Raw genomic sequence first — 14,528 nt, forward strand, 5'->3', positions numbered from 1 at the left:
CAGTTAAATAGTCATTGGTTTTGAAAAATTTTACACACACAAAATAATAATAACCTTGGACCTTTATTTGGCACTCAAAATTTTTTGAAAAGAAAAAAAAAAAAGCAATCAGAGATTGGAAAAAAGGAGGAAGGAGGAACACCCAGTAGCAAGTAATTTTTTTAAATGGCTTTTTTTAATCAGGAAAGGAATGACCCTAAAAATCACCATCTGGTCAACCTAAATGATATCCTTAGTAATATAAAGAAACCAATATAAAAGAATACATTTTTTTTAAAACACTCCTAATGTAGAATAGCATCCTAAAAGCATTAGAAAAGGAAGGCCAAGTGCCTTGCTGGCAGTATTTGAGTGCCAAGGGTAGGAAGAAAACACATTACTTGATTCTCAGGAAAGTACTTTATTATAATGCCCTGGACTTTTTCACACAAAAAACATCACTTCCTCAGTGAAACAAGTCATATAAAATCCACTTCCACAAAAAAATAAGCAGTTACAGTGGTTAATGGAATCCTCTACAACATGCTTCTATGTCAGACTAAGAAAACTAAGAATTGGTTACATGTTTTTCTTACACACACACACACACACACACACACACACACACACACACACACACGGAGTTTTTACTACAACTGACCAGCTGGGTCTCTGGGAGTGGCAAAAGAAACTGTGACAATAGCAGGCTTTTTTGTTAATGAGGGATGTCTGATGAGAAAAAAAAAAAATTGTTTGGTATTGTCTCATTTTACTCCCACTTAGACCAAGAGGCTGCATGCTCAGGAAAATCAGAGACAGTTTCCAAATTGGAAAATGTTACAAATACCAATAAGGAATGAACATGCTCTAGAGCAACTGCTAAGCCCAGGCAGGGGGAGGGGTGAACCAGATGGTCTTTTCCATCCCAGATTTCGATGATCTACAACAGAACCTGAATGACTAGGAAAAAGTGAGATGCGATTTGGAAATTGCTTTATAAAATAGAATCCCAAACAAAGACACTCAACAATGCAGAGAAATCTAAAAGGAAATGAAAATGGTTCTGGGTGAGAGCAGAAAGCAAGCCAGTTTGAGACTATGACTGAAAAATAAAGCTTGTCCCCAAATCAGAATATTTTGGAGGGGAAGGTGCCTTGGAGAGATGCTAGTCACAAGCCCAAATGCATGCTCACTGGGCCAGACATCAGAAATTAAGCCAGGTGGAAATAGTGGGGACAGGGTTAATTGAAGAGTGCACGATCTGTCTAAAAGCATTCAAATTAAAAGGAATTGAAACATGCCTAATTCTGGTTCCTACAAAACACATCTTCAAGCCAGTTCGGTCTAGGAGCTTACTGTTTGGTTGTCTGATAATCTCACTGTTCCTAAATCTACCTTCACTGTTCACATGAGGAAACTGAGGACCAGAGAAGTCACATCATTTGATGATAACCACAGAGCAGTCAGTGTATAGAGCAAAGCCAAAGTGCTAGGATCATGTTACACACTGAGATGATGTTAAACAACAGCAAAAAAATAAATGACATTAAGCCGAAGTCCTCCTCACGCCTTTGGTTCAGGTACACTCAGTTCACATGGTTTATTCTTTTAAGAACAAATTAAATTATCATCTAGTTAAACATAAAGCTAGTGAGAACTGGGGCAAGAAATAGAGGGAGGTTATGCTAAAAAAGAAAAAAAAAAACAATGAAAAGTTCAGAGTCAGACATTTTATTTCTCAAAAACAATAGTTAAATTTACAGTTAAATGTGCTGCCCTGAGTAAGATATGGCAAATAGAGCCCATTTTATAGACGGGTAAAGTGAGGCACTTAGAATGATTGTGTCATGGTTTATTTTGTAACACATTTTTTAAAGTTAGGTGTTCAAGTTTCCTTCTAGATGCTTCTCAAAGAGCAAAGTGAGAAAAATCACTTCCACTCCTGGTATTGGCTATAAAGAATCTTTTTTTAAGTGTAATTCCAGGGTTAAAAAAAAAAAACCTCAGGGAGATATATCAAGTAGTGGAAAATCTTCGCAGGAAAATCATGAAGTAGAGAGAAGGATGAGAACATCCTCCCTTGGGGCAGCTGGAAAGAGAGTAGACAAAGAACCAAAAAGTTCCTTCGGGGAGCCCACCTCCTGCTAGCCAATGGGACTTTCCTTCCCTGGTTTCTCTGTAGCTAAGAAAACACAAATATATAATCCACAGAAGGAGAGAATGCAGCCTTCACACGGGGCTGGCATCTCTGAAATAAATCTCTCCATAGGTGCTAGGCTAAACCTTAAATATGAAGATATAATCTTTGAGTTTTATAGCAGCATATGCATGATTCTTCCCCTCCCCCAATAAAACTCCCGACAGGAACAACCACATCAAATTATTGCTTTTCAGAGGCCAATTCAAAAACACCCTACTTTATCACAGAAAGAATATTCCTTATGTATGTGAGTGCTTCCATTATGTCTTATTTGAAGGGGGAAAATGAAATAAAAATCCTATCTGAGATATTTATAGATCTCATAAAACCTGATTCACTCTCATAAGCTGCAGTAAGCTCAGTCATCAGGTAAGGCAGAAATGGCAGGTAAAGTAACCAGCACTGTATTATGTTATATATGCCTAATTCTGGTTCCTACAAAAAATAACTGCATGCGAGAAAAATGTAAGATACTAAGTCATAAACCAGACTGGACAGAAAGAAAGGGAAACAGACTGGACATTTGCATGAGCAAGCCAAGCAAATTCCAAGGATGTCAAACTAGGCCCAGTTTCCAGGGACAATGGGTACTGCTAGTCCTCCCCCAGTTCCAAGCACAAATTACTTAATGAGAGTTTCTCTTGTGGATGGATAAAGGTACACCATATCCAATGCTCAGCATTCCGCTTTCCCCTGCCTTCCATCATTTATTATCTCCTGGGCACTCCAGGCTCACTGGGATCTTCAACAGACCAAAGACACCACTGAGAGAAAGAGCACTGTGCCTCTGTATACTATTATTGAGAGGAAAATGGGGAAGGAAAGAGCATTTGTTGAGTGGATGTTATGTGCCAGATACTAGGTCAGAGAGCTGATTCTCATCAGGAATTAAGAACTCCACAAATGACAAACGAGACTCAAAGATGTTAAGTGACTTTCTTAAGGTTCCACCTCTGCTTGATTTCAAAGCCTTCATGTAATTTGTCTACTAGGAAACACTGTGACCTTAAAAAGTGCCTCATACAGTCCAGTCCTTTTACAGATGAGAAAACCAAAGCCCAGAAAGAAGACAGACCAATGAACTACTGGAATCCACACCAGGCCACCGATGGCCAGGTCACAACCTTTGGCTTCTGCCCTAATGTCTCCTACCTAAACAGCAGTCAGTATAGATGTAACAATTAAGAGTGCTGGGCCCTGCTGAGGCTTGGATCTCAGCTCAAATACTTCCAAGTTGTATGATTTTAAGCAAGCCATTCAATACCTCAAATCTCAGCTTTTCCATCTGTAAAATGGGGATAAATAGAATATGCATTTCATACGGTTGTTGTGAGCATTCACTGAAATGATGGATACAGGTGCTCAAATAAGATCATCTTTAGGAAGTGTCCAATACATATGAGACAGGACTATGATGATTATTTTTATGACAGGAAGATTAGCCAAGTGGAAAGAGGGAAGAGAAAAGTTTATTCCACTAACGGTTTTTTGCAACTCATTTGCTTTGCAGCCACAGTAAGACAACTTGCTTAAGCTTCCTGTGCCCCAATTTTCTCATCCCTGAATGGGAAATTCTGTAATATCTGTCTGCTCTCTAGTTACAGAAAGAATGTGCCAATGACAAAAGACTAGGAGCAAAACGCCCTGAGCCCTTCAAACAAAAGCTCAGCACAGATGTTTGTTAGATTCTCATATGCAAACATGAAAAGCCCCGTCACAGTGGAAATCATCTCTTGGTCCATATTAAAAAAAAGCAAGAACCTTGAGAAGGGGAGGAGAATGTACAAATTAGGGCTGAACAATCTTAGAAGAAATGAAGTTGACTCGGGTCTGACCTTGAGCAGCATCTCATCACCCTCAGGAGAATCAGTTCTGCATAGGGCCCCACAGAAGACTCCTTCAACACCATAGTCATAAGCTGCACTTCACAAACATGGTCTGTAGTGACCATATGAACAAAGGCTAAAAGCTCAAAAGGTAGGGGGTGCTGGGGTGGAAAGAATCTATTTCCACTCCTTTGTATGCTGAGCAAATTTGCCGCCTCTCCAAAAATAAGCACCAACGTTATGACCACTCCATTGAATTCCTGCTAACTCGGCTCTGGAAGGTGAATGTGAGAACAGGGTCAAGAGCAGGTGCGCACTCCCTTGCAGGGCAATTGCTCTACAGCTAATTGCCGTTTTCACAGCTGGGTTGAGCTTTCCAAAAGGCATCCTTCAACCCTGAGCTCTGAGCTCCTCTCCTGATGTTCTCTCTTGCCAACCATACCCCATCAAAGACAGTTTACAGATGAAAGGATGTAGCTACAGGACATACAATTTTGCAAACATCACAGTTTGAAAAAGAGGCGTTTCTAAGGCTTCTTTGTGAAGATCACTACACGCCCACAGTCATTACCACAGGAGCTAAGCCTTCTATGGGTGTGAAGGCAGCCTCCTTGCCTGAATGTCCTCGGCAGCAATTCTTCCACAGTTTATTTTTGCTCCTCTTACTAGAAAGATGGATCCTTTGAAATTCTTTATAAACAGAGTCTACTTCCAAACACTGTGGTTGGTCAGTAAGAAAATGGAGAGCTGCTACCTAATGCCTCCCCAGCATCGTCCAACAGATGTACATGCATGCATCCAGCCCTTTCAAACCACGGAGCAGGCTGAGGGGAGTGGAAAATCATGGCCAAGGGCCTACTGAGAATGAATTATTTGAAACCCAGCAAGGCTGGAGTTTAAAGCCCAACACCACCAAGTTTCCAGAAATGGAATTTGACCAGGTTAAGCAAACTCCTGAAGGGTCATAGGAAATGTAAGCCAAACAGACTGCCTTAGACACTTTAGGGTGAGGGAAAGCAAAGCAAGAAGGATGAAACAACACTTGGGCAGCTGCTATTAACAAAAGTGCCAGATGAAGCACATCCACCAGCATGATCCTGTTTTACTATAAACCTCCGGTCCGTGTGGATTCCAAATTACACAAGACATTAAATATTTCAATAGAATTAGGTAACCCCAACTCTGATATACCATTAAACCCTCTACACATCAATGGCTCAATGCCTTGACTGCATATTGGAATCGCCTGAAAGCTTTACAAACACTGATGCCTGGGTCCCTCCCAAACAGATACTGATTTCATTGGTCTGGGGTGCAGCCACGACTGAGAACCACTGAAAAAGGCATAGTCAAATCTTAAGTCATAGTCATAACATGCTCCTCAAATAACTATCGAATGCCCACTGTGTGCAAAGCTTTCTAAGAAGCAGGTGATACACTAAAAGTTGACTACCAAAACTATACCCAAGGCATCAACTCCTCCTTAAAGCATAAACCTAACAGGAAAAATGGCACAACAGAAAAGAAAAAAAAAAAAAAAGAAAGAAAAGCTTTATTATAACTAAAAACTGTAAAGCATCATGAGGAAGTAAAAAGTTCTGCACAAGAGTATGGAAATCATAGCAGTTACAGTTGGCAAGGGAGGGAGTTTGGCACCCATTTGAAAGTTAAGGGATGGGTGGAACCTGGGACAAAGAAAATCAGGGAGGGGAGAGGGAGGAGGAGGAAAAAGGCTAAAGAAAACAACAAAAATAAAGACAGAAGCAGGAAAAGCATAGTCACTTAATTTGGATGGCATTTACTACACATGAACGTGAAAAGGGGGGAAACTTACAAATACTATGTAGACCCAGTCTTGGAACACCCGGACCCTTGGAAGTCTGGCCTCATGCTATGTATAAGAGGGAGCCATGAACAGTTTGAAAGCAGGCCACCTGGGGTGATGGTGGCAGAAAGGCAAGTCCAGGGAGGTGACAGGGATTGTGGCAAGGCAATGGCCAAGGCTGTCATCCATGACAGGCTGATGCTAAAGTACCTCGGAAGCCACGTCAATGGGATTTTTCAACTAATTTTAGACTTCTGCTAATTAGATCTTTTAATCTAATTTTTCATTAGATTCAAGAAAAAGAAAGGAGTTACAATGACTAGAATGTCAAACTCAGATCATGAGACAAATAATCACATTATTAAAAGAAATAGGGAAACCAGGAAAAAGGAAGCAGTCCATGGAAGAAGTTGATGAGTTAGGGGTTTAGGACATACTCAGCTGAAGTGACGGTGGAACAACCCCAAAGTCCATCTTGCTTGTTGCTTATTTCCTGTTAGAAAAAAATGAGAGCCTGAAACCCAGGGACATATCTGGAGGTGGAGATGTAGATTACAGCTGTGAGGAGACGAAGACGCCCTGAACCGGGAAGAAGATTTTCACCTCTAAGATGTTAGTGGTGAAAGAGATCTGTGAGACACATTCCGGGACAGAACTTTCACCATCATAATTACCAGAGATTCAAGGAGGTAGGGAAGGGCAAAAAGTAACTGGGGAAAAACTGGAGCAAAAAAGTCAAATGAGCCCTTCCATTTTCCTTTTCTCATTAGGACAATGGTAAAAATGAGGCCTACTTCATCCATCAGACCTCAAAAGACTTTTTGTAAAACCTTTCAGAGGTTGAGTTTCTTCACTCCTGCTTATTACAACCCTCTCAAGAATTTAAATACATTTCAAAAGATTTTCATAAACTGGCACATGGGTTGCTGGTAAAGTTTTGGGCACTCTCTTTGCTGGTGAGGTGTCAGAAACAAAGCAATTTCATGTTTGTTGCTTTCTACTTCCATTTAGTCCTATATTCCATCCAACCCCCTACCACATATGCCCCATTGCATACCCTTCATACAGTCACTCCATTTGTTATTATTTAAACGACAATAATTTTTATAAGACTCGAGTTATAATTGGGGGCTATTTTGTCGGTACAGTGTATATTTTCCAATTTACCACACATTGAAAGTGGAAAAAGAATCAAATCACACAAGTAAGCCTTCTCCAAAATATTCAATAATTTGGTCTAGAACCTAGCCAATCCCAAAATTCCATGTACCAGTACTCTTAAAAATAAAAAGGGAATTTTCTTGCCTCCTTGAAGGCAAAAAAGAAAGAGAAAAGAATCAGAAATGAGTCAAGGTATATTCAGGTGACGGAAAGCAAGTAATCTGGTCTGGGCATCTGAGAGACCTGGGCTCTGAAACCATCAGTGTTAATAAGCTGTGTGACCTTGGAGAGTGTAATGCCTCTGGCTTTAACAATCACTTAGTTCAACCCTAGTATTTTAGAATTGAGGAAACTAAGACCCTTTCAAGATTTGAAATTCTGACATTCTATGTTCCTCGCTTTGGTACAAGGCTGAGAACCTGACTTTCAAAATGACCCTCAGGAAATGTCAATACACCCACATTCAAAAATAGATATCGCATATGGCTCTATGTTAATTATTTTAATTACCTCTAATCATTTCCGAATGGCACAGACATGGGCACTGTTTCCTGGCCATTATGGACATGTGTATTCACACTGTATACTCATCTGCCCTAAAAGTATCCAGCCCACAACATGCCATTAGCTGAAAGCTTTTTCACAACAGAACTTAGTAAATCTCAAGCATGTTTTATAAACAAGGTTGGAACAATGTGGGTAATACAGACAGGCACAGGTCAGTGTTCCAACACAGAACTGAATGTTTCTTTCTTTCTTTCCTTCTTTCTGGCACTCATGCTCTATTCTGTTTAACTTAATTATGAACATGCATTCTCTGTCCTACTAGAGGCAAGCTCCTAGAGGGCAGAATGTATATCCAATTCAATTTTGCATTGCCCAAATACAGTATTATGCACATAACAAGGGCTTAAGGAATGAAGTATTTACTGTGGAATATTTTCTATACTTGAATATAAACAACAAAAATCCCACAAGGTGCACTAGGTCCATCTACCAGCTCAATGAGGAATGGTATCCCCCTGAAATCAGAAGTCACTCCCACCTCAATTGGGCTGATACTAGACTCAGATCTCAAGGCTACTGCAAACGCTCAGCCATAACATTTATATATCAAGCATGTGGTACTGCTCCAATGGAGGGGAGATGGACATGATACGTTTAAATAGGACCAAGTTCTTAGGGTCACACCAAATACTCCGAGAAGGAAAACTAAAGGGACGTAGGGTGGTAGAAATAATTCTGCCAATTAGCAGGAACAAATCAGGGCAAGGTGGGAGCAGAGCAAAATCACGAACAATCTTAGGTAATAGCATGTCCCAGTAATGGCAACACTTTGTTTATTTGGGGAATTTTAGATAGAATAAGGATATGTATATTCTAAAACAAGTATACAATATAACAGAGAGGAGTGTTTTTTAACTTGTCAATGTTACATGTAACATGAATAATTAGACACTATCATTTGTTTCACCAACTTTAACACCATTAGTAGTCGAATTTTCTAATCACTGTACTTGGTAAAATTTGGCATTCTGGGGTTAAAACATTCCCCCCTTCCCCCACCGTTTATGCTAAGCAAGCAGTCAGTTGATTTGGGAGAACAAAGGGACTTCTGGAGAGAGCAAATCTCTGCCCCTCGCCCTCTGGCACCATTCAAGTTAAGTTGGGGAGCTGTCCTAAACTTTCAGCAAACCGCAATTCTAACACATACGCTAACTGATATATCGAGTGAACTGGAATCACAGAGCCATTTTCTGCATTTGCCAGTCGTGGGGTCCAGCAAAGATAATTAAAAGCCCATTGCACAATACTATAAAATGAAAAGATAAGGGGTATCCACCGACCCGTCTGGAATCAGACCAGCCATCCTATCAACTTCAGCCAGATGGGACTGGCCAGAGGAAACTGTATTCTTTCCTCAGCAGGCACAGAGAGCGATTAAAGAAGATTGTAATGTCTTCTTGTACTCAAAAAGTTAAAACACGAGAATTCTCTGAAGGGAGTAGAATGCGAAGATTCATAAGCGAGTGGCTATTAAAGTCCCCATTAGGACCCTCTCTGAACTACCTCCATTTAAGTGGAGAGGCAAATTAGCCCCCACTGGCATTTATGTTTATAAGAGGCTGGCAGAAAGAAGCAGCCCACATTTGGATGCTTAAGGTCTCTGACATACCCATACATAAATCATTTCAGGGCAAGGCTGTCATCCTGCATCTTCTGCTCTGCCTTTTAAATGGATGGGACCCCAACATCCCATTCTCCTCAGGGTAAGGAGTGGGGGTGGGAAGTTCACGGAGAACAAAGAATAGTGACTTCCTTTTCCCCCTACTAAAGACAGATGTAGTAAAAAAATAACTACATTATAATGTTTGCCCACTTTAAAATACCAAACTGCAAACAGGTAGACTGAACGATAATGTTTGAGAGCCCCTAAATCTACACAAAGATGTGTCTATTAAAGGAACATGGAAATGAATCTATTAAAGAAAGGCTAAGTGTGATTGATTGCAGTCGCACGTGCTTTCATTTGTAGAGCTACATCTATTTAGTGATTGCATCTTTATAAAGATACATTCTGGATAACAGGGGCAGTTATATTTTTATTTCATCTACCAAGTTGCTGTTTCAAATAAAGAAACAGATTTACAGTAACTGAAGAACACACAAATCACATACAAAAAAAAAAAAGCCAGTTATTTTATCCTTTGAGTGTGGCTAGCAAGGCTCCTTTGTGTCTACAAATTTCCCTGGGTGGTGCTGTTGCCAAGAAATTCTAATTCATGACAAGGTTTTCTGCGAATTGGGGACAGAGGCAAACCTGCGGATGGACAGACCCTACAGTTTGCTTTGTCTTCTGGCTGATATACCTGGTGGCCCAGGCCTGCAGAAGGAAGTGCAAAGGCAAGATCTTCACATAAAAGGAGAAGCAATGTGGCTCACAGACCAAATCCCATCCCTGGTACCATGAGGCTGTTCTTGGAATGCAACCATTTCTGTAGGTTTTCCCCTAGAGATTCCTTATACCAAAGGCCCTCATAAAAATTGTTTCAGGGTGCCTGAAACCAAGATGAAATTGCAGTGTTATGGGGACACTTTAGTCCTTACAGTAGCCAAGTATGCCATTAGTTTAAAACAATAGGGGAATGGGGGAGGAGAGAGGAATGTTCTATGATTTATTTATTTGTTTCCAGTAGCAGTGGAAAATTTTCTCCCAGCAAAGAGAGACCTGAAACTGACCCCATCTGCCAATTATGAATCAGCATTAACAATAAACATAATTCTATAGACTTTTCAAGCAAACATGAGATGCTCCTCAATGACACGATGCAAAGCTAAGTCCAAATAAGACTTAGATCATCACTGCTTGACCTGCACTCATGAAATAGCAGACTAGAGATAGAATATATAAAAGTTCTAAAAGTCTTTATATATTCTAGAAGAAAATAAAAGCATTGTATCATATTCTTTTTATTTTCTAAGTCAGCAGTGTGTCTAAAAACAAAATCATGATTTCTATTGGCAAGAAAAGTCATGAATGAGTTTCCCTTTACCCATATCAAGTGGTACCCCATAAGAAACTCTGGTTTCTGTCCTACCCTTGACCTTTTCCTACTTTTGCTCAGACAGCTCTTGGAAATTTTCCTACAAGTTTTCAAAGCGCTTAAGGCTGGTAGTCTTAAGAATTTTGCGTCAGCTGAATTCTATAAAATAATAGACCACATGAGCACAGTGTAATTTACAGTTATATGACAGGCAGAAAGATGATGTTACTTGGGCCAAGTGCTTAAGTATGCAGTCAGAGCCCAGGAATGGAGAGCTGTTAATGTGTGACGTCCATTTGGATTTCAGAATTATACCAGCAACAATTATTTTCAGACTTGGAGCTATGTGGCTAAGGCATCATTGCCAGAAAATCCAATGTCAAAATGAGGATCTCCCTGACAGGAGGTGGCCCTGCCACAGTCAGTGACTTTGTCACAGGCTCACTGACTATTAGGCAGGACAATTATCCCATATCCTAAGTTTAAAATAAAATCCCCAAATCACTTATCTTCAATTTTCAAATGTAAAAATGTTCTTGAGTTTATCATCGAAGCCACTCTTTCTCTAGAAACCAAGTCAGATTATCAGAATCTCCACATTTCGCTCATCTCCACGAGCCCAGGTACATTGTTCACTTTAAGAAGAACAACTAGTAATTACTCCTCATTTGACCTCTAAAATCTGATTACCCCAGAGCATAAGGAAACTTCTTCCTGTCTGGGGTTCTTTGCAGAAATCTTGCTGAGCTGTTTTGAGCAAAAGAGTCTCAAAATTTCATCATCTGATAGTTGATTTGGAACTAACAGCTGCATATCACCATCACCACCCCTTATACTCAGAAGCAGCAAGACGGTTTGGGGTGGGGGAAGAAGGAAGGGATAGAGGCTAAAGGTTTTGTCATCAGTGTAAACCTATGGTCGTAGTCGCCTTTATATAGAGCAGTTGAGACTATGGAGTCCAGAGCATAAAGCTCACTGGAGTGATATATTGTTTATTAGTGCTTCCCCACAAGTTATGCATCAGTATTGGCTATAAGCATGCCGCTGAATAAGTTGGCTAAGGGTTTTAAGGTGAGAGTGGCTGGCAGTTAGAGAGGGTTAAGGCAAGAAGTGAGGGGGTTCCGAGGGGTGAAAAATCCTTTGCCTGTAGAAACTGAACTAGAGCTTCCCTGAAGGGGGAGGAGGCAGAGGAGCAGGGGGAGGAAGGGAGAAGGAAGAGCAGAGACGGCTTCTTAGGAAACAATAGATCTAATACATCCTCTAATTGTCAAACCAGTGATGTTTCTTTGCAGATCTAGAGTTTGTCCTGGATGGTCTAGCCAGATCTAGAAAAGCAGGTTTCCTGTGAAGAGACCTTCCTCCAAATCTGGCTTTACTACTCTGAAAACTTGAACCAAAACAAAGTTGCATGATTCATCAGTAGGGAACGTTCTAACAAATAAAGCCAACTTTCTTCCTTCTAACACTGCTTAACAGTTAGTCACAAACAAGGGCTGCCTTGGGCAGGCTGACTAAATCAACAGATTCCCTTCTCTAACCTGTCTAGACAGTTGTTAATATGCAACCGATTCCACACCAGTGGGCTGACAGTGTGAAATGAAGGCTATTTCAGAAAATGAAATTCAGGCAACATTTTGGTTTAATTAGCATTGGAAATAAAAGGAAGAAAAAGATCCAGATACACTCTCGTTAAGGATAAGGATGCATCGAATAAAGACTTTATGCTAAAAATATGTGAACTGTGTATGTGTTCACAGAGAGACAGTCAAGCATCTGCCAGCGTCCTTGGACAGGAATGCATGTGTGGACACACTGACACCAGAGGCCAATACCTGGAGGAAAACTCACAGCCTCTGACCAGAAGAGAACTAGTAACAATGGTACAGTTAGAGGATCCGCTTTGCCACTCAGCTCCTTATACCAAAAGCCAAGCCTCTTTTGCTAAAGCAGCGACTGTTACATCTCAGCCTCAAGCTGGCAAATCCTGCTTTGGATCCCGGCAGAAGAAATTCAGCCGTTCATTAGCCTTAACAAGCTGCTGTCACTAAGCGGAGAAGTTACATGAGCAGCCACACACCGAGTCTCTCACAGCCCTCCCCTCAAGGGCAAGCGGGTTTCTCCAGGACGGACTGTACAAGTTCACACTTCCTATGTGCAAATCCGGACTGTCTTCTTGGACTTTCCATGGTGCACACTGTAGAATTTTTAAATACCCGTGTCCCCCTGCCCCCACCCACCATCTTTCCTGCAGAATGTCCCCTCAGCAGCTCCTAATCGCTGCTGAAAAAAAACCACTGTTTCCGCAGCAGAGCCAGCACTTTCCACTGACCAGCACTTTCTTTATTCCACTTCACAAAGCCCAGTGAACTTGTCACCAGCCCCGCTTCATCCTCCCTGGGACGGCTAGCCAACTTGGCATCGGTGCCCTTCAGCATCCTAGGAGTTTCTTAACTAGTCCTCTAAGACAAAGTCAGAGGCATGGAAGCACACATCAGTCTTTGTCTGAGGTTGTGCTGCCTAACTAGAGAAGGACCCTAAACAAAAAAGAGAAACAAGGACACGCATAGAGGCATCACACTGGGAAAACCTACAGTGCATTGTCAGCCTCAGCTACATCTTCCCGTCCTCCTTGAGTATCTTTTGTCCCTGGGCTCTTTTCTCTTTTGCCTACCTTCTAATCTCAAAATCAAGCTCCTATTCTTTATTGACACTCGCTAATTACTGAAAAACACTCCGCTTGGCTCCTGCCCACCCTCCCCCCGCCCCCCATCCGATGGTCGTAAGCACCAGTTGAAATAGATGAACCTGATTTCAAGTACCAAGTGGGTAGAGCTCATGCATGCGAGAACGTGGGCCCTGTCAGCAATCGCTCCTAACACCCCAAACCACCTTCCCACCCGGCTCCTCCGAACCCCAGAAGTTCGGCAGGTCTCTGATAGGGGACAGCAAACCCGACAACGTGTGCGCAGGGATGTGTGTTGGCGACTGAAACGCAGGCAGCTCGGACCGGCTGCTCAGCTCGGCACACTACGAGGTTAGGGGTGGGTGGAGAGGTAAGCGCAGATGACTGTTTCAGAAAACATTTTCAACAACAGACAGCCAAAGAGGAAGGGAAAAAAATCAAACAAACAAACAAAAATTTCGACCCAGAGCCCACACCAACGCAGCCCCTGCGTCTCCGCCGTCACCACACGATTTACACAAGTAATTTAAATCATTCACCTGCTGCCAGGTCTCCTCCAGGGATGGCAAAGCTGAGAAGTAGCCGGTGTCGTGGACAAGTTGTAGCTCCTGGAATATACTATAACTAGCCAACACGTCCATGCTGCTGCTGCCGGGCAAAACGGGAGGCAAAACCCTCCCCCGAACACAGTTGGGGCTGTTTGTTTGTCAGTCTGTCTGGCTCACCCCCCAAGAAGGCAGACATCCAGTGGCCCTTTTGTTTTGTTTTGTTTCAGTCAACTAAAAAGGAAAAAAAAAAAAAAATCAATGCAGCAGAGGGAGAGAGGAGGTGAGAGAGGAGCGAGTGAGTGGGGTGGATGGAGAGAGGCATCCAGCGTGTACAGTGCAGACGACTGCCAGGAAAAGGGGACTTCTCCACGGGAGTAACAATTCCCTTCCAGGGCTCTAATCACTCCAGCTCGTGGATCAGGAAGGGGGATGCAAACTCACTGACACGAAGCTGCCATCTATTTCTGCAGCGCTGTTCGCTCCTAATGCAATCTTTGCTCTTTATTTTGGGAGGTTGCATTTTTTTCTCTCGCGATCGCTTCTCTCCCCCCCTTCCCTTCCCTCCCCACCCCCCACTCCATCCTTGCTAGTTTGTAGTCTTCCCCCTCCCTTTTCTCCTCCTCCTGCTCTTCCCCCTCCCCAAACTCCCTCCCTCCGCCCGGTTCTCCGCGCAGCCGTGGGATCTCGGAGGAGGGCGTCCATTAGGCCGCGTGTGACCATGTAAGGTAAACAGGGGGCTCATGAAGTCACTGAGGACCAAT

At 42.1% G+C, this 14,528-nt stretch overlaps 1 protein-coding gene across 2 annotated transcripts in view; it reads right to left on the reverse strand.

Moving 5' to 3' along the window:
• Positions 1–14,327, reverse strand: part of LOC105468013 (KLF transcription factor 7) — a 91,815-nt gene extending 77,488 nt beyond the window's left edge. Inside the window, exons 1-2 of one of the 2 annotated variants that reach the window (XM_011717894.3) lie at positions 14,209–14,327; positions 13,759–13,998 (exon numbers count right to left, since the gene is read on the reverse strand). In XM_011717894.3, the coding sequence (XP_011716196.1) occupies positions 13,759–13,860 (102 nt within the window). In that variant the 5' untranslated portion in view covers positions 13,861–13,998; positions 14,209–14,327. Of the gene's footprint in view, positions 1–13,758 lie in introns of both variants that reach the window. The other variant, XM_011717896.3, reaches the window with a different exon arrangement.
• Between the last annotated feature and the right edge of the window lie 201 nt (positions 14,328–14,528).

Source organism: Macaca nemestrina, chromosome 11 (genome assembly GCF_043159975.1).
Source record: "Macaca nemestrina isolate mMacNem1 chromosome 11, mMacNem.hap1, whole genome shotgun sequence".
Lineage (NCBI taxonomy): Eukaryota > Metazoa > Chordata > Mammalia > Primates > Cercopithecidae > Macaca > Macaca nemestrina.